Genomic DNA, 27,270 nt, shown 5'->3' with positions numbered 1-27,270 from the left:
GTGAACGTAACCGTAGCATGATTGTGCAGATGTGCACTACAGTATGCAGCTGTGCATAGTGTGTTCGCTGATGAGGCCTGGCCTCGAACCGCATACTCATTTGTCTGGCTGAAGTCTTGCTCCGTGCCCTCACTGGGCATGAACCAATAACGCCATGTTGCCTGGCAACCATCACATGGATCCTGCCAAGAGCTGGATGACGTGTTGAGAAGGACAGTCAAACCACTGTCTCCTAAATAGAAACCTCTGTATGTGTATGTTTGTTGGGGTCATTGTGTTGTTTGCGCTGTGATCTGGGCCAGCAGGCCCCTCTAGCTCCCTACAACAACCAGATGGCACAGTTTTGGCTGAATGGAGGTCAGTGTATCAGCATTAGGAAGTGGAGGCTTGAATACGGCGACTAGTGAAAATGGTCATTACCATATTCTTGACCTACTTGAGGATCCATACTTGAATGGGGGTTTTGTATGTGCGGCCGATCGCTGAGGTGCACGAGGACCGTACGCTCTGCATTAATCATTCTGCCCAATAACCTCTTCATCACTTTTGCTTGGCCAGGCATAAGTGAGCATATGGGAAGGAAAAGACCCGGAGGCCTTATTAAATAAGTGGATCCTCTTTCACTGCCATTTAGGGTCCACAGGGCCATCTGTTACAGGACTGCACATTTTTTATGATTATTATTGCTGATTTTTCTCTTCTTAAGGAGTTCAAGATGCTGATGCTGAGATTCACTTTCATTTAGAACAAAGGGAGATGATAGTGATACACTGATATCAAAAAGGTCTTTATTACCTGGAATTGACTCTTCGCTAAAACCCGCCCTCCTTACTGTCGCTATGTCCGACAAACAATGCCACTCTCACACTGCGCATCATGTTTTCATTCAGTGAAAAATACATTGTGGAGCAAAGATGAAACTTACAACACGCCGACAGACAAGACAGAGCAGGTTACTTTAGGTATGAAACAAGGTCTCAGCTTTGAAATGTTCAAATAATAAATCCTGTTTTGTGGCTCTTTAATGTGTCGTGACAGATCACTATATTGCCTTATTAGATTAATGACACGTGAACCAAGCTTATTTGCTTAAAACACAAAATAAAACATGAATGAAAATCAGAACGTATTTTATTTAAATCGTGGAAATGCGTCAATACACACCATTTCTCAAGTTTAAGTCCACCAAAGTTAATCTATTCTCCCGTCTGGTATGTTTGTCAGACAGAATGGCGGATTCGGCGTCATGATTGGTCAGATCAAGCTGTTTGTGAAGGGTCAATCAGCAGAATTTTCATTCATACTTTTGACTCGTATTTATGTTGCTTGCTGAAAGAGCAAGGCCTTCAGTGACACAAAGTTGAGTTGTTGTTTTTTTTTGTATTACCCTTCATGAAAATTAACCATGGTTTTACTACAAATAAAATCTAAAAACATGGTTTCTATAGTTAAACTATGGTAACCACTAACCATAGTTTAACAGTGGTGTTTGTAGTAAAACTGTGGTTATACAAATAATAACAATATGCCAAAAAAACATGGTTACTGCACTTTTACTACAACAAAACCATGGTTAATTTTCATAAGGGTATTGACATCTGCAAGCAGAGGTTAAGTGGATCATGCTAACCAGCCAAATCTTGACCCACTGATTAATTTATTGACCGGGTCAGTTTTGACATTTTGAATCGCTTTACATTAACTGATGACTTTTTGGCAGGCATTGACAGTTTAGCATATTATATAAATGTAAATTATAAATACAACTTTTAAAAAAATTCATGTGGTGATTTTTTTTTTTTTTTTTTTTTTTAAATTATTATTATTATTATTATTATTATTATTATTATTATTATTATTATTATTTATTTATTTATTTATTTATTTATTTTTCTTTTTTTCCTTATGTGTAGAACTTATTGCTGTAATACATAAGTTCTCATTATATCAGCCACCCTGCTCTGTAAAATTAAGGTTTTATTTTATTTTATTTTGTTATTTTTTATTTTTAATTTTATTTTACTCAGGTGTTGTTAAACAAGTACTACTTTTTTTTCCCCCTAATTTGTCATTATAAACAACTTAAAAAGTACTGTTCAAATGTTTGGGGTTAGTAAGATTTTGTTTGTTTGTTTTGAAAGAAATCTCTTATCACCAAAGCTGCATTTATTTTATGCAGTAAAATACTAATATTGTTAAAATATTACAGTATAAAGTAACTTTTCTATTTAAATGCATTTTAAAATGTAATTTATACATGTGATGGCAAAGCTGAATTGCCAGACATTACTTCAGTCTTCAGTGTCACATGATACGTTGCAAAGTCTAATATGATGATTTAGGGCTAAAGAAACATTTCTTAATATTATCAGTGTTGAAAACCATTGTGCAACTTAGTCTTTTTTTGTAGAAAGTGTAATACTTTTTTTTTTTTTTTTTTTTTTTTTTTTTTTTTTCTTCCTTGGAATAAATTTAAAAGAACAGCATTTATTTGAAAAGGTCTTTTCAAACACAAATATCTTTGTTACTTTTGATCAATTTAGTGTGTCCTTACTGAATAGAATCCTTGCAGAAATGAAAAGAAATTAAAAAAAAAAAAAACTTACTGACCCCCTTCAGTTTCAAGCACTTAAGAGCACAGCATTTTTTTCCTTTTTTTTTTGCTTGTACTTTTTTAAAATTGTGTTATGGTAACCAAAAACGCGAGCTGCTTTGAGGGGACTGTATTGATCAGAGTGCTTTAGCAGATGCAGTGTTTAATCTCCTCCAGCTAACCTTGCAGATGTGAGGGCACCACTGGCACACGTCCAAGCTGTTGCGTCCCTGTGCTTAGGGTCACTGTGCGTGAGGAGGTTTTCAAAGAGTGCACATTACTTTGATTAAATAGACAGATTTAAAGTTTTGTGAGCAGATGGTTTTTACAAGGCGTAGTATACACCAAAATGAAAATTCTGTCATTTATTTACTCTCATACTGCACTTGTATGATTTTTTTTTTTTCACTGACACAGATAGTTAAGATTGTCCACAGATGTCAAGCCCCAAAAAGGATTCTGAAATCATACGACCGCTTTGTGTGATGACCGATCATTTTGCTAATAGTTTTCTTCTCTGCTGTAGCTCCTAAATCTCATTCCCCACCTGCTGTTGTTTGATATGCCTTTATTTTATACACACACACACACACACACACATTTGGAGTATGAGTGGTAACTTTTTCTTTTAAGGCTTCTGAGAAAGGTGTTGGGCTTTTTTTTTCCCCTGTCTTTTTCGCTAGTCTGCACACCTTCCATCTGTGGACTTGCAGTGATGTCATGACAGAAGGAGATAAAACGAAATAGTTCAAAAGCTTTTATGCTCAAACTGGATTTTAGTATCTGCCACGGAAACTTCACAGCTCAAAACAAGGCTTTTTAGATGCAAGAACTCCTGTTAGAAAGAATTTGTGAAGTTGACATGAACAAACCTCACTGTGGCTCATACTTGAAGAGGCTTTTTTTTCCCCAAACTGTCCCAGGCAGACAGCCACACAGCAGATGCAAACACGCCCCTGACATCCTGTGAGTAATGTACCCCAGATATTATGAATCCAAAATATTTTTCCCCATCTCCTCTACACTGGAACGTGGACCGGATTTGTTTGCAGCGAGGCCTTGTCCCTCCGTCCCGTGTGTTGACTCAGCTGAACATATTTGTAAAGACAGCTGTGCTGTCTGTCTTCCTGTCCACACAGCACACACCAAAGTGCAGGGTGGAGGGCTTTTTGAAATGGCATGTGTAAAGCACAGACATAGTAGTGATAAACATTTGCATTTAAAGCATAACATAAGCTTCCGGTTCTAAATTCTGATTTAATGAGCCTCGTTCTCGTTGTATTAATGCAAAGTTGTTACGCTGTTTGGCAGCTGTAAACATTTTGGTTTTGCATTAATGACCAGCTGATTGTACATTTATCCCGCTTGTTACATGGCTACATATCAATTTAATAAGTAAATAGACAAGAAATATTGATTTTAAGCTGGTTATCTTCTGAAAAGAAAGACTGCTATGTGGTGTGTGTGGGACAAAAGTCTCTGTGCTATTTTATGTAAAGCAGCCAAAAACAGTCAAATAATTGACACACATTGTTATATATATTATCATAAATCATATCAATTGCTTTTTTACAGAAAAAGTAATAATTATAAAAATAATAATTGACATTGTTACTGTATGATTTTAAGTATTTAATTTGCACATCAGTCTGTACACTAATTTTTTATGTCTAAGCTAAACAGTCAAATATAGTTTTTGTCCTATAGAATTAGTAGTAGTAGTAGTAGTAGTAGTAGTAGTAGTAGTAGTAGTAGTAGTAGTAGTAGTAGTAGTAGTAGTAGTAGTAGTAGTAGTAGTAGTAGTAGTAGTAGTAGTAGTAGTAGTAGTAGTAGTAGTAGTAGTAGTAGTAGTAGTAGTAGTAGTAGTAGTAGTAGTAGTAGTAGTAGTAGTAGTAGTAGTAGTAGTAGTAGTAGTAGTAATAAAAATTACTCATCTTTAAAAAAGAAGGAAAAAAAAAAGTTATTTATAATATATAGCTGTCAGCCAACATTATATAAAAAGCTACAGTCATTTCCTTGTTTTTATTAAAGAGTTTTGTGCTTCTGACATTAAATGATGATTTGTGATTTCGACCCAGCAGAAGAGCTGTGTCACCTGCAGAGTTTGTCCTATATGCCTTCAAATATCAAATAAATTATTCATGGATATTAACCTTGCATGACATTTCCACTGCAGAAGGTCTTGAACGGTTTCAGATTATGCTACATTACACACACAGATGCTTGTTTAATTGGTAACATTAGTGGATGCTGCACTTTGCTCTCAGTTACTACTATTTCTTCTCCAAAATGAGTCGGGGTGGTTTTATTTTGTTGTCTTTTAATATTCTCAGCACAGATGATGAAATAGCTTTGGTCCTCAATCAAACCTCAGAGTTAATTTTCTCTGTTTCAGGTGATTCTGGTGTCTGCCAATAAACTCACACGCTACATTGAACCATGCCAGCTTACAGATGAATTTGGCGGGAGTCTGGTTTATGATCATTTGGACTGGCTTAACAAAAGATTGGTGAGAACCAAATCCCTTATTTTCAAATTTAAATTGCTCTCCTAATTGGTAGACCACAGTGATTTCAGGTTTATGTTTATTGTAGTTAATAGCACTTCCAGAACAACAATTTACAAATAATTTACTCACCCCCTTGTCATCCAAGATATTCATGTCTTTCTGTCTCCAGTCGTAAAGAAATTATGGTTTTTGAGGAAAACATTTCAGGATTTTTCTTTATATAATGGACTACAATTGCGCCCCCGATTTTGAACTTCCAAAATGTAGTTTAAATGCAGCTTCAAAAGGCTCTAAATGAGTATTATCTAGAGAAACAATCTGTCTTTTGGAAAAAAAAAAAAAAAAAAAAAAAAAAAAATTATACTTTTTAAGCACAAAAGCTGGTGTAGCACAGGCTTTGAGATGCACGTTCATGACACTACGTACTATTGACTCACGTCGAAAGGTCAAACTACAGACCCAGTGTTTACAAAGCTAACGTGCAAAGACTAACAAAGTGCAACTAAGTCAAATCCTGTTTACAAACAAAAAGCTATAACGATGACGGACGATTCTGAAGTTGTAGGAGAAAATAAGATGGAGTTTTTCGCCATTCTCTACCTTTTTGAGCCGTTATAGCTTTTTGTTTGTAAACCGAGTTTGACTTACTTGCACTTTGTTAGTCTTTGCGCTTTGACCTTTCGACGTGATTCAATAGTACATAGTGTCGTGAATGCGCATCTCTGAGCCTGTGCTACACTAGCTTTTGTGCTTAAAAAGTACACAAATTTTTATTTTTCGAAAAAAAAACAAAAAAAAAAACAAACAAAAAAAAAACAGATTGTTTCTCTAGATAAGACCCTTTATCCTCGGCTCACATTTAAACTACATTTTGGAAGTTCAAAATCGGGGGCACAATTTAAGTCCATTATATGAAGAAAAATCCTGAAATGTTTTCCTCAAAAATAATTTCTTTACTCCCCCTTGGATGACAAGGGGGTGAGTAAATTATTAGTAAATTGTTGTTCTGGAAGTGGACTTCTCCTTTAACTTAAGGTCTTATTTGGGATTTGTTCCTTGTTTAGGTCTTCGAAAAATTCACGAAGGAATCCACATCCCTTCTGGATGAACTTACCGTCATCAATGAAAATGAGAAAGGAAGCCAGGCGGAGAAGGACAGGTATTATATGTCTCATTATCTCCTGGTGTGAGCTGCTAATTAAGACATGAGTCATTTCAAGGGCCACTGTTTTCTGTTAGCTAATAATTATAATGTTAATGGATTTAAAAAACCAATCACGTATACAGAGAAACCAACATGTTTGTTACATTAAATGGTCATGCTTTTAAAGATAAATGCTCAGCAACAACATATTGTTAAACTCATAGGTCTTCAGAGAGTAACATCCTGCCTTCATTTGATCCAGAAACGGTCCTTCAAACTGGTAAGTGCCAACTTCTGTGATTGTATGCCTGTAGTTGCTGCTTAAATATTTTGGGTTTGATTTGTACAACTAGTTGCAAAAGCAGATTTTGGTTTGGGAATTTTAATTGGAATGCTCTATCCAGCATGTGATGTCAACAGTGAAGCTGTTTTTCCAGCTGGCCTGTGACTCCATTCAGTTTTATTGGTGGGGTAGAGCTAAGAGCTTGGCTTTAAAGTTGTTTAACACACTAAAGCGATTTCACAGCTATTGTATAACATGCTGACTCTGCCCTGATCAGTATTTCCGTATTTCTAAATATTTCTTTGACACCATGCCCTACTCTAAATAATGGCTCCGTCAGTTCAGTGAACTTGTGCCCAGTGTAAGTGACTGTGTTTTGAATAAACTGTTATTGGCAGGATGGTTCACCATTTAGAACTGAATTGAGAATCCTTTATAAATGCCTGTAAAAACACAAAAAACCCGCCCTCCTCAGTTACTGTTGCTATGTCCGACAAAAAAAATGAAAAAAACATTGTGGAGCAAAGAGAAAAGTGACAACATGCTGACAGACAAGTCTTAGCTTTAAAATGTTGTCATTTAAGAAACTGAAACAATATATACTGTTTTGTGGCTCTTTAATGTGTTGTGACAGATCAGTGTATTGCCTTATAGATCAATGACAATGATCAATGAACTGATCGGCTTTTCTTCTTTAATTCAAACATAAAAAAACATGAATGAACATCAGAACATATTTTATTTCAACTGCGGAAAGACGTCAATACACATAACGTTTCAAGTTTAAGTCCACCGAAGTTAATCTACTCTCCTGTCTGATTTGTTTGTTGGGCAGAATGATTGATCAGATCGCCTGTCAATCAAGCTGTTTGGGAAGGGCAATTCAGGCTGCAATTTGAATTTTAAGGCATTTAAAAGGGATTAGAATGTAATTATATTTTAGTATTGTATTTTTAATTAATGTTCTTTGTTTTTCTGTATGAAATAAATGTTTGATTGAATTGTTCATTATAAATTTATTTTAAAATAACGTGTCAAGCAATTTAAATAAAATATATTTTGTGTATTTATTTTTATGTGAATATATTGGTATTGATCTTGCATCAGCCCTCTTCTGCCTTATCTACAATGTTCAAATGTGCATTTTCAATGAACATTTGAAATTAATGTAAAAAAACAAAACAAAAAAAAAAACCAAATAATAAAATAAAAAATAAAAAAATAAAATGAAGTAAATATAACAGATAATATATATAAAAAAGAAAGAAAGAAAAGAAATGTTTGTAAATATTTTTTTTATATTTTTTTTTATTGACGTATGACCACAAAACCAGTCATAAGTAACACATGTATATTTGTAGCAATAGCCGAAAATACATTGTATTGATCAAAATGATCTATTTTTATTTTATGCCAAAAATCATTAGGAGATTAAGTAAAGATCATGTTCCATGAAGATATTTTGTAAATTTTCTACCATAAATATATCAAAACTTAATTTTTGATTAGTAATATGCATTACTAAGAACTTCATTTGGACAACTTTAAAGATAATTTTATCAATATTTTGTTTTGGGGTTTTTTTTTGTGTTTTGTTTTTTTTGCACCCTCAGATTCCAGATCTCGGCCAAATATTGTCTTATCCTAACAAACCATACGTTAATGGAAAACTTATTTGTTCAGCTTTCAGATGATGTATAAATCTTAAAACCCTTAAGACTGGTTTTGTGATCCATGATCACATTTATGAAAATTTTTTTGGATTGCTGCATTTCAGGTTTTTTTTTTTTTTTTGGGTCCTCTTTTGTTCTCAACATTCTTCAGTTCTTGCCTATTTTGTTTTTGTTTTGAGCTAATTCAGGTCCTCTGTGCTTTTGTTTTGCCTATTAAATTCCTTAAATTCCTGTCATTACAATTCAAATTTCGATGTAGCATCCTGTTAGTCCAATTCTATTCATGTTCATATTTGAAAAGCAATAAATTCTAACCTTGGTATTGGGACAAATAAAAAACACAGCAATGGTACAATTTTTGTTTGCTTTTCCTCTGTTCCTTTCTCTTGTATTTGAATCTGTCACTTTGTGTCTAATTTAGGTGAAAAACTGGCTGCTTGTATTCATACTACATCAGTTCAATCTGTACTCCTTGACAGATGGGAAAGTTTGCCATCACATTTGCGTTCATCATTTTCTTTCTGTTTGACAGTTTGCTTATGAAACATTTTATTACTGTTTACTGCGATCAGTTTTCAAATGGCTGATTTCCTTCCTAAATGTTATTTTTCTCCCCTGTTGTTTTCCTCTCTTACAGGACATGAGTTGCTCTCGGAGCTCCAGCAAAGGCGTTTCAATGGCTCTGAGGGTGGAGGAGGAGGAGGCACAGCCTGGTCGCCCATGGACGATGAGCTGCTGGCTCAGCCTCAGGTGATGAAGCTCCTAGACTCTCTGAGGGAGCAGTACACAAAGTATCAGGAAGTTTGCCGACAGCGCAGCAAACGCTCCCAGCTAGAAGAAATCCAAACCAAGGTCATGCAGGTAAAACGCTTGAGGGGATTTGTAAGAATTGTAAACCAAAAAGTAAAAGATTTCTTTCAGATATTTGGGTTGTGCTTGTAGAAGAACTGTCCTTAGATTGCCTTTGGTGCTTTTCAGCTTCAGACATTCTTGTGCTCTTTCTTTGTGCTAAGAAACAAAACTTTTTTGTTTGGGAGAACATAGCCTTGAGTTTTTCCAAATACATTTGCACAGTCATTTTTCATGAACGCCACATGATAATGTGGAGTGTGAGCTACAATTTCATCTGTCATCCATTCTGCTTTATTTGTATGTCTAAATATCATTGAGGTTTGAAAGAAGACTGGCTGGGCTCTGGTACTTGGTGAATCAGCAGTCTTGGTCTACAAATAGAGCTGTTTTTGGTGGTTCTTCGCACCATACAATCTTTGAGTCTTTCCACAGAGAAGATTTGTCACATAATTCTTTCACAAGCGGTGCTGTGCTGACTTCTTGGAAGGCTTACAAAATGCACTCCCACAAAATTCCCACCGAGAATCCGATTACCGTAGAGAGTAGGGCTGCCTTTCTAAAGTTTGAGATTAGTATGATTTTTAATGTTTTTAATGTTATGCTCATCAACGCTGCATTTACTTGATCAAAAATACAGAAAAAAACAGTAATATTATGAAATATTATTACAGTTTAAAATAATGGTTTTCTAATTTAATATATTTGAAAATATAATTAATTTCTATAATGCAGAGCTGAATTTTTCATCACCCATTACTCCAGTCTTCAGTGTCACATTATCTATCAGAAATCAATTGAATATTCTGATTTATTATCAATGTTAGAAATAGTTGTGCTGCTTAATATTTTTTTCTTCTGATTCTTTTTTTCAGGATTCTTTGAATACAAAGTTAAAAAGAACAACATTTATTCAAAATAGAAATCTTTAAAAAGTCTTTGCTATCCTTTTTTTTTTTTTATCAATTTAACACATCCTTGGTGAATACAAATATTAATTTTAAAAAAAGCAAGAATAAAAATTTACTCACCACAAACTTTTAAATGGTAGTTTATATTGTTACAAAATATTAAAATTTTAAATAAATGCTGTTCTTTTTAATGTTTTATTTATTAAAGCATTCTAAAAAAAATGTCACGGGTTGCAACAAAATTGTAACCAGCACAACTGTTTTCAGCATTGATAATAAATCAGCATTTTAGATTGATTTCTGAAGGATCATATGACACTGAAGACTGGAGTAATGATGCTGAAAATTCAGCTTTGCATCACAGGAATAAATTACATTTTAAAATGTATTCACACGGAAAACAGTTGTTTTATATTAAAATAATATTTCACAATTTTACTTTTTTTTTTTTTTTTTTTTTCCAAGATCAAATAAATGCAGCCTTGATCAAATAAAACGCAGCCTTAAGAAACTTAAAAAAACATTAAATAAAAATCTTACTGATCATAAACTGTTGAAAAACAGTGTACATCTATCTATCTATCTATCTGTCTATCTATCTATGTGTATATCTATATGTGTATATCTATATCTCTATGTGTATATCTATATCTCTATATATCTATATCTATATATCTATATATCTATATATAGCGCTTCGGTGTTTTGTTTTGTTTCTCTCACTGCACCAGTTGATATCATTTGGTTTAGAACTTGTACTGAAACTTTCCATTCATCAAAGAATCCTGGAAAAAAATGTCATAGTTTCCACAAAAAATAATAAGCTGCTGTTTGAATAATGATGATGATGATAATAATAATAATAATAATAATAATAATGTTTCTAAAGCACAAAGTCAGCATTTTACAATTATTTATGAAGGATTGTGTGACATTAAAGACTGAAGTAATGATGTTGAAAATATCAAAGGAATAAAGCACCTTTTAAAATATATTAATATAGAAAACCAGTTTTATAAATTGTATTTTTTTTTTTTTTTTTTCATTTTTCTTTTGAATTCAACTTATGTGGCACCATGTGAAGGAAATAATATTATTACACTTTAAAATCTTGAAAAGCCTCTGATGGATGTAATTTATATTAATATTTAACTGTGCGCTCATAGACATTCTTCATTGAATTAAACTAAGAATTTGTAAGTTTTAAACTCTAAAACCAGTATTTGTGTGGTTAGTGTTACATCTGGAATCAGCAAGGGTAATGTTTAGGTCATGTAAGGTGATGGTGAGCTCAGAGGTTGTTTATCCTATGAAAGTTTCTCAGAACCACTCTTGTTGGAGAAAATAAAATGTCTGTTTCCATGGTGATCAGGATATTGGAAGGTGCACATCTTTGAGTGTGGCCTACTTCTTACCTTCTGTGAAAAATTGTGCAAGGAGTCATTTGTAAGCCGCAGTGCCTGAAGCAATTACAGACAGGAAGCCGTGCAAGCTAAGCAGCGATTCTTAAAAAGTTCAGTCACCTCAGCATTAGACAAATTAATGACTTTCTTCACAAAGCAGGTTCTCTCGCTGCTGTTCCAGACTTTGCATTTGCTCCCCTAGTTCATTGAACAACACAAGTGAAATTAATTTGTCTGCAATTTCAGTTGTAATTCCCATTTTTAACTCTCAGCTGTTTGAGACTGAACTAGCATATCAAGCAAGTTAATTAAATGGTTAGTTTATTGCAACACAAAAAGATGATTTTAAAAGAACAAAACAACACCTTACAGTTCATTTGACTTGTGAAGATGAAATATTTGTTTGAGGAACAGACTAAAAAGTAAGTCATTATTCACTTTAGTTTTTCCTGCAGCTCTGAAATCCCATTTGTGCTCTCATACTGATGTTCATTCAAAATCTGACAGCTGAAGGATTGTGCAGCCCTCCAGACATGCAACCTACATTTGTCTTTTTGTGAACAAGTAAATATCTGATTGAGTAAATCTCTAATTTGAGCTCTCATCGACCCTATCCTGTCATTTAGTTAATTAGGTTTGCTCACTGTTCCTCCCGATTTCTTTCCGATTAGAGTCTTCTCAGTGGCTCGGAGGTCAAATGTGGTAGTGATTCACTAATTAAAGGTTTTTTTTTGTCTGTGTTTATGTGTTTTGTTTGTGAGCAGGTTGTAAATTGGCTGGAGGGTCCTGGCACAGAGCAGCTCCGCACACAGTGGGGGATCGGAGACTCCATTCGCGCGTCTCAGGCCTTGCAGCAGAAACACGAGGAGATTGAGAGTCAACATAGTGTAAGTACAACCATAATCTCTGACTTGTGCATGTGGCTTTTGTGGTATATCTAGCCTCTTTGAAATGCAGAATTTATACATGGGTCTATTCCATACAAAGACAGTTTGGAATGACCATGTTAGGTGAGATCCAAAAATTACAAAGAAAGTGTAGAAAACACGATGCGGAATCCAGTCATAAAAACGGAATTTACTGGTTAGCGCAGAATGTCACAGAGTTTGTCAAAATTTGAATTAATTAATCAAAAGTAGGTCATTTCACTTAAATCAAACCACAATATGGAGTAGTATCTGTAAATATTACACTGCGAAAATACCATTTAAATATGAATCCTGCATGTTCTGCGTGTCTCTGTTTTAATAAATGGAGCAGACGAGAAGTTTTGTTTAATACACACACTGAAGCGCACATGATACTCGTGGTGATTTCAACATTTGACCTTCCCATTTTAGGAAAACTAGCATTATATCATATACATACAGAAATGTAAAGGTAGACACGGCAACCCATCAAAATAAAAGTCCGGTTTAACTTGAAGAGATTGTGCCAGAAATATATTACTACTATTACTACTACTACTAAAATGAAACAGACATTATTTTTTAGGGTATAATCACACAACATTTCTTTCATGTTTTAATTTTAATAGAAAATTCCCCTTTTTTGTCAAAAAAAGTTTGCTTAATTTTCAATAATTAAAAGATAAATGAAATTAATGATTTATGCCTTCATTTGATAACCAGAACATTTTAAATACACAACAGAATTTTTGAGGGTAAAAAACCTTTCCTAATGCTATTTTAAGAATAAATTACAGCGGGGAAAATAAGTATTTGACACATCAGCATTTTTATCAGTAAGGGGATTTCTAAGCGGGCTATTGACACAAAATTCCCACCAGATGTAGCCATCAAGCCAAATATTGAATTCATACAAAGAAATCAGAACATTTAAGTATACAAGTTGAGTCATAATAAATAAAGTGAAATGACACAGGGAATAAGTATTGAACACATGAAGATAAGGTGCAAAATGGCATAGAAAGCCAGGAGATCACCTGAAATCTGTCAGTATTGAGAGAGAAACCCTGCCTCCTATCAGTACTAATTGATATCAGCTGCTTTAGTCCTAATTGATGGCCTATAAAGGCTTCCCATTACCAAGGAGTCACACAGGAAAGACTTCATGATGGGTAAAAGCAAAGAACTCTCCCAAGATCTTTGTAATCTTATCGTTGAAAAGCATTCTGATGGGAATGGTTATAGGCGCATTTCCAGAATGCTGAATGTTCCTGTGAGCACTGTGGGGGCCATTATCCGGAAATGGAAAGAGCATCAGTTCACCATAAACCGGCCACGATCAGGTGCTCCACGTAAGATCCCTGTCCGAGGAGTCCAAAGAATAATCAGGAGAGTTCTCCAAGAGCCAAGAACCACTCGGGCAGAACTTCAGGAAGACCTTGCATCAGCAGGTACTGTTGTTTCAAAGAAAACTATAAGCAATGCACTGAACCGCCATGGCATCCATGCACGCTCACCACGCAAGACTCCATTGCTGAGCAAAAAGCATGTTGAGGCTCGGTTAAAGTTTGCGAAACAGCATTTGGAGAAGCCTGTGGATTATTGGGAGACTATGGTATGGTCAGATGAAAGCAAAATTGAACTTTTTGGCAGTCATTCTACACACCATGTTTGGAGAAGAAATGGCACTGCCCACCACCCCAAGAGCACCATACCAACAGTTAAGTTTGGGGGTGGAAGCATCATGGTTTGGGGCTGGTTTTCAGCAAGGGGTACTGGCAGACTTCATATTATTGAAGGCAGGATGAATGGAGAAATGTACCGGGACATTCTGGATAAAAATCTGCTGCCATCTACCAGAAAGCTGAAAATGAAAAGAGGGTGGACATTTCAGCAAGACAATGATCCCAAACACAAGGCCAAGGAAACAATGAAGTGGTTTCAAAGAAAGAAAATCAAGTTGCTTGAATGGCCCAGTCAATCACCTGACCTAAATCCCATAGAAAATCTATGGAGAGAACTGAAGATCAAAGTTCATAAAAGAGGCCCAAGGAACCTTCAAGATTTAAAGACCGTTTGTGTGGAAGAATGGGCCAGAATCACTCCTGAGCAATGCAGACGACTGGTCTCTCCATACAAGAGGCGTCTAGAAGCTGTAATAATAAGAAGGCTTTTCTACAAAGTATTAAATAAAGTGTGTTCAGTACTTATTCCCTGTGTTATTTCACTTTATTTATTATGACTCAATTTGTATACTTAAATGTTCTGATTTCTTTGTATGAATTCAGTATTTGGCTTGATGGCTACATCTGGTGGAAATTTTGTGTCAATAGCCCACTTAGAAATCCCTTTACTGATAAAAATGCTGATGTGTCAAATACTTATTTTCCCCGCTGTAAGTAACATTTAAATAATTAGACATGCTAAAACACAGAATTTGATAACAATAAAACATATGGTGAGAAAAAATAAAACATTTCATAGGACCCTAAACGTGTTATTTTTGTTAAACCTTTATTAAATTGTATGTTTCATGATTTTAATTAATTAGATGATGATTAATAAAATAAAATTTAACCATTAAAAAGGAGTTGATTACTAAATAAAAACGAGAGAAAAAAAAAAAAAGAAATTAAAACGGAAAAAACGGAATGAGGGAAAAAATAAAACTGATTTCATATGGCCCTAAAAGTAGCATGAAAGTCATCCATATGGCTCATGCACTATATTCCAGGTCTTCTCAAATCATACAAATCAAACTGAATCAATTTATTCATTGGAAATGAAGTCTGTCAGTTTGCAACATTTAGTGCAAAATGAAAATTAATTTATATAATTTAAACTTGCCATTTCCTACACTAGATTTAAAATGTATTTCCAAAATTGATCAGATAAGTTTAACATGTCCAAGAAAAAACTGCTAGCAAAATTAGGGTTATCATTTAAAAATGCTATTTTTCCTAAATGCGTTTAGACTTATGGATAGGACATTTTATAAAGCATTAAAATATGGTTTTAATTTCCATATTAAATCTAGTCTAAATTACATTATTAAATTTTCGTTTTGCACTAAATATCGCACATATGTATGGGAAAATGTACATTTTTAAATACAGAAATACATTGTCATTTTACATATTGCATTGCCATTTTGCATATTACATTTCAAAATTAATTTTGCTACCCATATGCTTCCATAGTTCTCGAGTTAACAGCTTATGGAGGTGAAGATTGTCAATGTATTTTTTATCTTTTTTTTTGTCTTGTTTTGTTTTGTGTGTGTCTGTGTTAAATAAATAATAGCGTTGATGCTTAAAGCTGCTTTTTTGTTTTGTTTTTTTGGTTAAAAACGATCATTAATTGAGCAAGTACATAATCAATCAGTGTTCAAAACTATCTCCTTACCTTAGCGTAATTCACAATGGTAAGCTTGTAGTAATGTTTTCTAATTTGAGTGGTTCAGGTCATTCGTCTTGGTGTCATTACGTTACATTTGTAGACATAAAAAAGGAGTCCCAGTTATTATGCTATATCGTGTGTGGATGCTGCCGCTGGCGGATCGTTTGTAGCCTCTTCTCACAGCAGCTGGAATAATTAAACTTGTCATTTTGAGAATAGAGTCTTAAACGGTGCATGATGGTAATGAAACTCATAAGGGACTGAAATTAGATTATATTCCAGTTTTAATTGTGCGTCTGATTACAGATAAGTGAGATTACACTGTACTTACAAAAGATTTGAATTTCGAAGAGAACGAGGAAGGTTAAAATTGCTTTTTAAGGGTAAAAACAACTACTTTCAATGGCATTTGAATGGTATGATAATTACAGATTAGACTACAGAAATTGAAATGTACAGATAACGCTGTTACACACTAAATACACACAGTCACACAATGTTGATGTTAACATTAAAATTTTGAGAGCAATATAACAACAGTAGTTTGCACGGATCAATGATTGTAGATTTCGTCACCGTTGGTAGTGTGATTTATTGCACTTTTAGTGGTCAGAGCAAAACATGGCAGACATGTTACTTGTTCAGACGACATTTTCCAGTGAAGCTTCTTATTTTGCAATTTCTAATTTCAAACAAAGAGGCAAAACTTAAGAACTGCAGCTTCAAGCATTTTGTGTACATTTAAATGTATAGAAATAAATGTGGGTGTGTAAATTATTAGAGGTTCAAGAGCGTAGCGCTGAAACCCTATTGTAATTGTTAAAATGGCCAAGGATCAGCAATCTCCACGTAAAACTGATCATGCAGACCAAACCGTAAGTCGTTGAGACTTGAAACTTGTAGGGATGGTAGTACTCACACCATCTACAACATCACCAAGGCTCGCCCCAATCGGCCTGACGGGGGCGCTACAATAATCAAAAGTGCAAAATTGCTCATAACTACTCCAAATGTCAATTGCAGGCTCAGGTGTCTTGTGTCATTGGAATCCTTGGCTCATGCTGGACACAACGCATGCCTCAGATTCGATCGTGAACCTGGCAGAATTTCGAGTGTTTTGGATTTTTAAAATATAAACATACTTTTGCGAACTAGTCCTAGATTTTTCACCTGATAGGAACCAAACCAGTCCAGGAAGATTCTCTGGAGACTGAATATCGATAATTATCAAAATATAAGGTTGAACTTTCGACTCCCCATCGCAAATGGATGGCAAAACTTTTTTGAAAAGGGCAGGGTCTCAGAACACCCATGTAAGAGCTCAATCTGAGGTAACAGGAAAAAAAATCAAAGAACTTGGCACAATTGGTGGCGCAGTAAGAGGGGGAAAAAGTAAAAATGCCTATAACTACGCAACCATTTGGCCTATCAACATTAAAAAGTCCAAAGTGCGACAAGTGTCTATAAGGACATTTGCGTACCTCAAAAAAACATGGCCGCCATTGCCTGATGAGGTTTGAACAACTGTTAGACAAGGTTAACGGCCGATCAAAATGAAACTCGGTGGGCATGTTTGACTGACGGCCCCAAAGACCTGAGAAAAATTTTGGGGGAAACGGCCACGGGGGGGCATTGTCGCATTTTTCAAGGGCATAAGCAATTGTACATTTCATGGTTTTTCGCATATGCACACAATATTCATATTATATGATGGAATTCCTCATTCCGGACAACTTTGCCTCTAAAACCACTGCTTTCAATCAAATTGTTTGTTAAATGATCAAGATGATGTAAAAAACCTAGTTTTGCAAACTAGTGCTAGTTTTTTTTTTTTTTTTTTTTTTACCTCGATCTTGGAAAAAAAAAAAAAACACTGTGGTAAAATTCTCTGGACTCTTAAGGTCAATACTGTTGAAATTGACCATTTTGGGAAGGTGCTTGAAACCCTTTCATCACTACTTGCAGCTGTTATTATAGAACCACTGTTGTACACTATAAAACTTAAACAATCAGAGCTGCTGAGTGAAAAATGTGCAGTAATATGTCTTTTATTCTATTGTGTTCTTGTGTTATGAGCTTTTTTTGTTCTGCCAAATCAGCTAAAGTCAGTCAGAAGACACTGAAATGCCACATGCTGCAGTTTATGTCCTGCCAGTAGGTGGCAGTATTGGTGTATTTTATTTGAGGGAATCGCATGCTGCTCTTCTGGATTAAATCGCAGTATGTTTTGTGTCTGATTATGCACACTTTGTTCGAAGAAATTACAGTATATTGTGTTTAGATTCATTTTGAACCTTTGATTTAGGCTACCTAATAGATTTAAGTAGATAAAGACATCAATCAAAGCTTTATGCATTTGATTTGCTTTAAATTGGTGGTTTTTACCCGCAGGTTTGCACACAGCCAGTTTTCCTGAAGGTCATCTGTTTGGCTGTCTGTGTTAGGAGTGGTTTGTGGTATGCTCTTGGCTTGTCTGAAGTAGTTACTGCCTCTGTATTTCTTCGGTGTGGTTTGTGGCTCAGTGAAATCACAAACAGCCTCTTTGATTTACAGGGATAGGGATCTCTGTGACGTAGAGTTGTTGGTATTGATGCCTTGTTACAGGAAGGTGTTTTTTGGGAGTGTGTGTGTGTGTGACTCAGTAGCTTTATGGTTTGTTGAACAGCAGCCTCTTTGTCACGTTGAGTCAGGAACTGAGCCAATTATAGACATGGTTCAAACTGTAGGTTATGTAAAAGTGATTTAGTTGTTAGTCAGTATGCAATATGTAGCCATAGTGGTGGGCTTTTCTAGATAGATAGTTTAGCAGTGGTGTTATTAACTTTTTTTAATGCTTTTATCACATATTTCTGGTGTGAGGACCTGTCTTCAAAATGAATCACATTTCTGAGGGCCTAAAAATGCTCAAACTCATGAAACTTTGCACACATGCCAAAGTGGTGTAAATTTACATAAATTTGATATGGTTTTCGGGAGTGGGTGTGGCAAAATACGAAGTCCGAAACCCAACAGGAAGTCTGTTATTTTGCATTTTCTCAGCAAGCTTTGTGCTGTTTTTGCCATTTTCAGGCATCGTATATAAAATATCCTTCTAGAGATTTAAACCGATTAACACCAAATTTTGTCAGTGTAATCTAAAGCCTTTTGAGACGTTAAATTGCAAAGATCTTGAGTTTTCGCTGAAGGGCGTTTCTGTGGCGGCCTGACAAACTTTGTTTCGCCATGAAAAAGGAAGTTGTTATAATTCAGGCATACAATGTCCAATCTGTACCAAAATTCACACGTTTGCTAAGAGTCCTGTCCTGAACACATGGCCATGACCATATTCACTTATAGCTATAGCGCCACCTGCTGGCAACACAAAGTGGCATGTTTTATGCTCTAACAAACTCCTCATAAAGATTTAGTGACATCAACATTATATTTGCTCAGTCTACTCTAAAGGCCTTTGCAATGTTAAATTGCGAAGATCTTGAGTTTTCATTAAAGGGTGTGTTTGTGGCGGCCTGACAAAGTTCAGTGTTTCATCATGGGAACAGAAGCCCTAATAGCACACATACATCATGGAGACATCTATTTGACATCTGCATTTACATCTGAACGACGTATTTTTTAGAGTGTTTGCTCATACGTCTATTGGACGTTTCCTATCAGATGTCAAACAGACGTCTATTAGATGTCTATCAGATGATTTAGAATGTTTGTAAAACTGACATCTTACAGATGTCTGTCAGAACTTTGTACACCGCAGACGCTTTCCAGATCAAGTGATCTTTAACAGACATCTTGCAGACGTACGTGTGATATCAGGGAGGTGTTGTAGCTCAGCCATGTGATGTCCGATCTGCCCCAAACTTCACACGTTCGATAAGAATCCTGGCCTGAACACGTCAAGGCCAATATCCTGTTATAATCATAGTGCCACCTGCTGGCAACAAAAAATGCAATGTCCAATCTGCACCAAACTTTGTTTGGTAAGAGTTCTGGCCTAAAGACATTTAAAGGCTGATATTCAGTTATAATCATAGCACCACCTGTTGGCAACAGGAAACGTCATGCTTTTCACTACCTCAAACATACCATGTTCAATCTGCACCAGACTTCATATGTTTTATAAAAGTGCTGACCTGAAGACATCTACATGCCAATATTCAGTTATAGTCATAGCGCCACCACCTGGTAGCAGTAAGTTTGCCGCATATAACTGACTTTGACATATTCCTTCTATTACTACTTTAAATGCATATTGCCCACCATTCGCTATTTTCCAAAAGCCGGTGGTGGTGAGCCCGGGGCCCTTTCAACACTGCTTGCAGCTTTAATTAGCTTAGTTTTTCTATGAAAATAGATGGTAAATTGAACATTTTGTTAACTACAAAAAAACATTTGATTAGTTTGTTTGATAAAGAGAATTCAGTGGCCTTGTCATCAGCGTTGTATAAACTGCAAATGTTCTATATTTTAGAGATTTTGTGGTGTTTGTGAATCTTGTGTGTGTATATTTATGTTTCATGGGTGCTGTTGTATTCCTTTGGCCTGCAGCATTGCTGTACTGTGTTTATGGACCTGTGGTCTTTATGAGTGCTGGTGGTTTGTTTAACTGTGTATTAACAGCTCATGTCATGCTGTTTGCTGCAGGAGTGGTTTGCTGTTTACGTGGAGCTGAACCAGCAGATCGCAGCGCTGCTGAGCGCAGGAGATGAAGAGGATCTGATGGAGCTCAAGGGTCTGCAGCAGCAGCTCAGTGACGTCTGTTACCGGCAGGCCAGCCAATTAGAGTTCAGACAAAACGTCCTGCAGTCTGCCCATGAGTTCCACATGACCGCACAAGATGTAAGATTCAGTACGATCAGATTATATCACTAGACCTTCATGGAATCTGCATTCACAGAATTGCAATTAAAGCTCTGCGAATTTCCACAGAACACAAACATGTGCGTGTAGATACAAGTAAATATTTCGACTACTTTGATTCTTCTGCTGTCAGTAGATACAGTGTAATACTATTCAACATGAAATCAAATTTGAACATTTTTGCTTTTCAAACAGAGATTTCTGCTCTTTTAGTTCATTTGTGCATGTCATTCTGAATGAAATCTAATCATCTCATCTCTGAAATACATTTTCTTTTCATTTAACTGTATGAATCCCACTTAGATTTTCATCACCCTGCTCCATTGTGGTATTTAACACCAACTTTTTGCTATCCTATCGAAATTCCAGAAGGATAAAAATCGAGTTTCGCCCTGCTTTTTATTATTTTTTATTTTTTTTGTTAAATATCCTGTACCCCTTGCGTGTTTATCAAATTACAGACATATCTCGAAGTCAACACAAAATGCCATTCACAGGCCATTTACACACATTTAAAGCCACACATTTCCTCCTCAGTCAGCACAAAAAATGAGTGTACGTATTCATTGTGTGCCTACATAATTTATAATGCCTTTTAAGTAATATTTTATTGATTGTTTCAACAGTATGTGAATATATATATACATACATACATACATACATACATACATACATACACACATACATGTATAGCAAGCTGCTTTCTGACGCCAATGTTATGTGTTTGTCTCAGTTGTCCCAGCAGTTAGATGGGCTATTAGGCATGCTGTGCGCAGATGTCGCCCCTGCAGATGGAGCTGCAATCCAGCAAACTCTAAAACATCTGGAGGAGAAACTCAAGAGCGTAGGTTAGGAAGATCTGCTTTTCTACTTATATGCCTGATCCTGGTTCATGCAATTAAAATCTGATAAACCAGATTTTTTTGTGGTTATGCAGTAGTATCATGAAACCATATGTTTGATTTTCAAGAAATAAAATTAACCTCAGCTGGTCACCTTGTATCATTTAGAGGTGTGTCTTATCATGAAACATGAAAAAAAAAAAAAATTGTCCAGACACTTGTATACAAAGTGTCTAATTACCAAAAAAAACAAACAAAATTAAACTGACATAAGGTGTTCATTAAAACAAAAGTGAAATGCGCTACTCTACTTGCTAATTGGTGCTTAAAGCTACATATACATTCTTAGTAGTTTAGTTGTTTTAATAGATAGATGCCTTGTAAGCGCAACTTTTATTTCAGATTGACTGACATCTGAATCTGATTCTTAAAATTAAAAAAAAAGAAATTCCACATGTGCACACTGTGTATTGAGTCTCTTGCTGTTTTGCAGAGGGTGCCTTGCAAAGCTTGAGAGAAAAAGGCCAAGTACTGCTTGACCAGATGTCTACCCAGACGTCCTTTTCTTATGGCAAGGATGTAAGCATTGAGAACAAAGAGAATATCGACCATATTCACAGCGTCATGGAAGACATGCAGCTCCGCAAACAAAGGTTTCTCTTTTCATGATTTTTTTGTCATGGACACTGCACTTCCAGTGTACCAAGAGAGTGCGAAGATCTGATCACTTGTGTTTTATAGATGTGAGGACATGGTTGATGTCAGGAGACTCAAGATGCTGCAGATGGTACAGCTCTTCAAGTGTGAGGAAGATGCGTCACAGGTCAGAGCTTGAAATTCAAATGGAAAGACTCTTTGAAGTGCGTCTGTGGTTCCTGCGGGGCTGTAAGGGCTGTTTAATTTCTTCACAGGCGGTGGAGTGGTTAGGAGAGTTGCTCGACGCTTTGTTGAAGACCCACATTCGACTGGGAGATGATTCGCAAGAAACCAAAGTGCTGCTGGAGAAACACAAGAAGTTTGTGGATGTTGCACAGGTATTTGAAGGTTTTGAAATTCCTCTGCTGGCACACACAGTCTTAAAAGAGAAGTCCACTTCCAGGACAAAAGTTTACAGATAATGTACTCGCCTCCTTGTTATCCAAGATGTTCATGTGTTTCTTTCTTCAGTCATGAAGAAATTGTCTCTTGAGGAAAACATTTCAGGAATGTTCTCCACATAGTGAACTTCAGTGTTGCCCGCGAGTTTGAGAGCTAGACAAGATGAGCGTTTGAGGTTAAAAAGTATATGAATTGTCAGTTTGTTTTTCGAAAATGACTGATCATTTCACTAGATAAGACCCTTCTTCCTTGGCTGGGATGTTTTAGAGCCATTTGAAGCTGCATGTAAACTACATTTTGGAAGTTCAAACTTGGGGAGAAAATTGGGGAATGTTTTCCTCAAGAAACATAATTTCTTATCGACTGCAGAAAGAAAGACATCAACATTTTGGATGACAAGGGGGTGAGTACATCTGTAAATGTTTGTTCTGGAAGTGGACTTCTCCTTTAATTAATCAGCATTATATGATCTGAATTTTCCACCGTTATTATTATTATTATTAATAACATTAAAAAAAGTTTTTTTTTTTTTTTTTAATATCTTATTAAAAGTCCTGTTTTCCTTCTTTATATGTATGAGAAATTATTTTTATGCTTTTTGGAGTATTATATTAGAGTGTTCAGCACATGTTTTGTTATCTGTTCACTGTAACAGCTTCCTTTTCTGCTTTCAGAGCACCTATGATTATGGGCGCCAGTTGCTGCAGGCCACAGTGGTGCTGTGCCAGTCTCTGCGTTGTACCACCCGCTCCTCAGGGGACACGCTGCCCAGACTCAACCGTGTGTGGAAACAGTTCACGGTCACATCTGACGAGAGGCAGCACAGGCTGGAGATGGCCAGTGCTTTCCACACAGCTGCAGAGAAGGTTGATGCAGTTTTACAGAACAAGTGTCATACTAAATTTAAAAGAGTAGTTTAAGGAAAACCATTGTTAGCTTAACTGTATTTATGACCTTATAAATAACCGGGTCTGGCTGTTGGCAGTACTAAGGGATTTTTATTGCATGTTTATTCATGTTGATGCTGGAGGAAATCTGCATATTCATGTCTATTTTTAGCAAAGTCAAATGAAAGCAAACACATTTATAAACCTACAGTCGGGTTCAAAAGACTGAATTTGCATTTTACTTATTTAATACTTGTTTTTTCCTTTATTATTATTATCATCATCACCATCATTATCATTTTAGTGAAAAGTCTGGGAATATTGTATTCGAGTTGGGATGCCACAGTCTATCCAAACCATGATGATTTTGATGTAGACTTTTGGACCATGCTGTATGTTAAACTAATTTCTCATTAATAATAATATTGGTAATTGCATTCCAAGATTTTAGAGAAGACTAGACTGTTTACAAACTCCCCAGCTGTAGTGATCCAGAGCTCTGTAATATACAGTTGAGGTCAAAAGTTTACATACACCTTGTAGAATCTGCAAAATGTTAATTGTTTCACCAAAATAAAAGGGATCATACAAAATGCTTAATTTTTATGTAGTACTGATCTGAATAAGATATTTTACATAAAAGATGTTTACATATAGTCCACAAGAGAAATTAGTAGTTGAATTTATAAAAATGACCCCGTTCAAAAGTTTACATACACTTGATTCTTTAGTGATAGTTGTTCATGAGTCCCTTGTTTGTCCTGAACTGTTCTTCAGAAAAATCCTTCAGATCCCACAAATTCTTTGGTTTTTCAGCATTTTTGTGTATTTGAACTCTTCCCAACAATGACTGTATGATTTTGAGATCCATCTTTTCACACTGAGGACAACTGAGGGACTCATATGCAACTATTATAGAAGGTTCAAACACTCACTGATGCTTCAGAAGGAAACACAATGCATTAAAATCCAGAAGTGTAAACTTTTGAACAGAATGAAGATGTGTACATTTTTCTTATTTTGCCTAAATACTTTTTTTTTTTTTTTTCATTTAGTACTGCCCTTCAAAAGCTACAGAAGATAACTTACATATTTCACAGAAGTTAAATTTACCCTGATTTAAAAAAAAAACTTTTCACCCCCCGACTCTTAATGCATTGTTTCCATCAGAAGCATCAGTGAGCGTTTGAACTGTAATAGTTGCATATGAGTCCCTCAGTTGTCCTCAGTGTGAAAAGATGGATCTCAAAATCATAGTCATTGTTGGAAAGGGTTCAAATACACAAAAATGCTGAAAAATCAAAGAATTAGTGGGAAATGAAGCATTTTTCTGAAAAACAGTAGGTCAGTACTAAATAAAAAAAAGAATAACATGCATTTTGTATGATCTCTCTTATTTTGGTTAAATAATTCAGATTCTGCAAGGTGAATGTAAACTTTTGACTTCAACTATATCAGACGGTGACCGGTTTTCTCCCTGCTTTCAGATTCTGAGGGAAAGCCCTGAATTAGCCGAGCTGATGGTGGATGTGGAGGCATATGAAGAGGTGGAGACGGTGGGGAAAGGTCTGCTGGACAGGCTAACTGTGCCAGTCATTTTCCCTGATGGGTAAGAACTGAAAGACTAAAGTACAGTGCACCTATCAAACTCTTTTACTCTATATTTTCTCCTAAAAGGATAGTTCAACCAAAAATGGAAAAAAAAAAAGCTTTCTGACCCTATATAGACCACAACGCAACTACCACGTTCCAGAAAGGTAGTAAGGACACTTAAGGCTAAAATGGCAAAGACTGACACGGAAGAGAAGAAATTATTAAATAAAGTTGTTTTCTTTGTGCACAAAAAGTGTTCTCGTAGATTCTTAAAATTAAGGTTGAACCACTGTCACATGACTATTTTATCAATGTCCTTACTGCCTTTCTGGGCCTTGAATGTGGTTGTTGCGTTGCTGTCTATGCAGGGTCAGAAAGCTCTCAGATTTCGTCAAAAATATCTTAATTTGAACAAAGGTTTGGAACGACTTGAGGGTGAGCAATTAACAACATAATTTTCATTTTTGGGTGAACTATTGCACCTTAGTTTCTCTGAAACTTGAGCATAAACTTTTAATATTTACTTCCTCAGTTGGGTTGCTTTATCATCATGGCTTGTTATTTAATAATCACCAAGATGGAAATGTTTTGTTTTTCCCGTCATTTCCCTCCATCCCCATTTGCCTCACTTGCAGGAGTGAGCAGTTCTTCGGCAGCCCGGGCGATATGGCCTCCTCAGCCGAAAGCATCCGTGAACGGATGAAACTGGTGGAGGAAAAGAGATTCCTGCAGGAAGAGGCAGAGCAGCGACTGGATGAGGAGGCTCTGGAGGCAGGGCCCAGGGAGAGTTGAGAACCCCATACCCTTCTTGCAGGAAGCGTTGCAATCGGCAGCACAGCGCCTGATCCTCACATCTCGCTGCTCTGCCGGCCCGGTCCAAACGTGACCCCAATCACCCGCCGTCTCTGTTGTACTCCACCTCACCAAGCCATCTTAACTTACCGAGCGCAGTTAAAGATAGACTCCACAGGCTCGCGTGACATTGCCTGCGTGGACAGCTGAATACTAAATCGACCACACTACTTTGAACTCTCGCCTCCCTACAAAGCTTTATCCTTACCTGTCGACTCTTTCTCCTCCCAGCGAGGCGCCTTGAGCTTGTAATGGTGCTACTAAACCTATAGAATGTACATAAAGCAGCATCTTTACCCCATTTGTATCTGGTGCTCTAGATTTGTAGGCCTTTCCTGACCGCAAGCATTGTATTTTCTATTTCTTTCCTTCAGTTGCTTTCTGTTGAGAATTACCAAACCTTCTCTCACTTGTGCCAGTATAAATATCCATCCGCAAGGCCTTTGCTGAAGATGGTGTCTAATGTCGAACCGGTATTGAACTGTTGTAGTTCAACCATGAAGGTACAAACAAAGCAAAGCTTTAAGGTCTAAAGTAGACTCATCGTTTAGAGCTTTGTTTTAACAGTAAAATGTGACTGTTTCATCTCATTTTAAATTGTCAGTCTAATGTGTACGCTGCTTGCATATGAATGCATGTCATAAAATTTTAATTGCATATTTATTTTCCTTTTTCTTTTTTTTTTTTCTATCTTGCATACCATTTAAATTGTATAATGCTTTTGCCGTTTTTAAAGGCTATAGTGTATTTTATGAAAATATAAGTTGTATAAAATAAATGAAGAAAAAAATTGCGCCATAAGACAGGAGAGGAAAGGCTGTCTCTTTTACAGTGTCATAAACCTGGCAGGTTGTTACAGTTTACAGGACTTTGTTACTGTATGTATGCTTTGCATAAATCTGCCTCATAATGTCCATTGCTGTACAGGAACATTCTAGCACCCTTCAATAAACATGGGCAATATTGCGTTTCTTGATTTTTGTCAGTGCAGTGCCAACTAATTAGCATTTCTGACTGATTATACCAGTTGTTGTGCATTTATGCATACTTATTTTACTTACTCCAGAGTTCAAAAGTTTGGGTGTATTTATTTAAGGGTTTATAAGATACTGTGAAAACAGTGAAATATTAAAATTCTTAAGATGCAAGAATTTCAAGAAATTTCTTTATTAATGTTAAACTTTTTTTTTTTTTTTTTTTTTTTTTTTTGGTTGTTGACTGGTTTGTGCACTAAAAATGTTTTCAAAAATCTTCATGCATATTGCATAAACTCTGACTTGTTTTGTGTTAATGATTTCCTAGAACTTCCCAAGATGCCAGGCTGTGAGTGCATAAATCAAGCGGGTCATTATTTGCCTGAGGCATTGCTATGCACTTACATTCTGTCTGCCCTGTGGAGTTCTCGGGAGAAAGTCTTTGTCAATTTTGTATCATTTTAGATGAAAGATATTTTTATATACTGAATATTTCAT

General features: G+C 35.9%; 1 protein-coding gene across 2 annotated transcripts in view; it reads left to right on the top strand.

Moving 5' to 3' along the window:
* Positions 1 to 26,764, top strand: part of sestd1 (SEC14 and spectrin domains 1) — a 42,012-nt gene extending 15,248 nt beyond the window's left edge. For both annotated transcript variants that reach the window (XM_051118300.1, XM_051118301.1), the window contains exons 7-19: positions 4,989 to 5,102; positions 6,167 to 6,261; positions 6,471 to 6,526; positions 8,840 to 9,063; positions 12,130 to 12,252; positions 20,311 to 20,505; positions 21,260 to 21,374; positions 21,862 to 22,021; positions 22,110 to 22,191; positions 22,280 to 22,402; positions 23,141 to 23,332; positions 24,841 to 24,962; positions 25,582 to 26,764. In XM_051118300.1, the coding sequence (XP_050974257.1) occupies positions 4,989 to 5,102; positions 6,167 to 6,261; positions 6,471 to 6,526; positions 8,840 to 9,063; positions 12,130 to 12,252; positions 20,311 to 20,505; positions 21,260 to 21,374; positions 21,862 to 22,021; positions 22,110 to 22,191; positions 22,280 to 22,402; positions 23,141 to 23,332; positions 24,841 to 24,962; positions 25,582 to 25,738 (1,758 nt within the window). In that variant the 3' untranslated portion in view covers positions 25,739 to 26,764. The remainder of the gene's footprint in view (positions 1 to 4,988; positions 5,103 to 6,166; positions 6,262 to 6,470; positions 6,527 to 8,839; positions 9,064 to 12,129; positions 12,253 to 20,310; positions 20,506 to 21,259; positions 21,375 to 21,861; positions 22,022 to 22,109; positions 22,192 to 22,279; positions 22,403 to 23,140; positions 23,333 to 24,840; positions 24,963 to 25,581) is intronic.
* Positions 26,765 to 27,270: the final 506 nt, after the last annotated feature.

Source organism: Labeo rohita, chromosome 9 (assembly GCF_022985175.1).
Source record: "Labeo rohita strain BAU-BD-2019 chromosome 9, IGBB_LRoh.1.0, whole genome shotgun sequence".
NCBI classification, from domain to species: domain Eukaryota; kingdom Metazoa; phylum Chordata; class Actinopteri; order Cypriniformes; family Cyprinidae; genus Labeo; species Labeo rohita.
The sequence above is the reverse complement of the archived record's forward strand: the minus strand, read 5'-3'. Positions and strand labels throughout refer to the sequence as shown.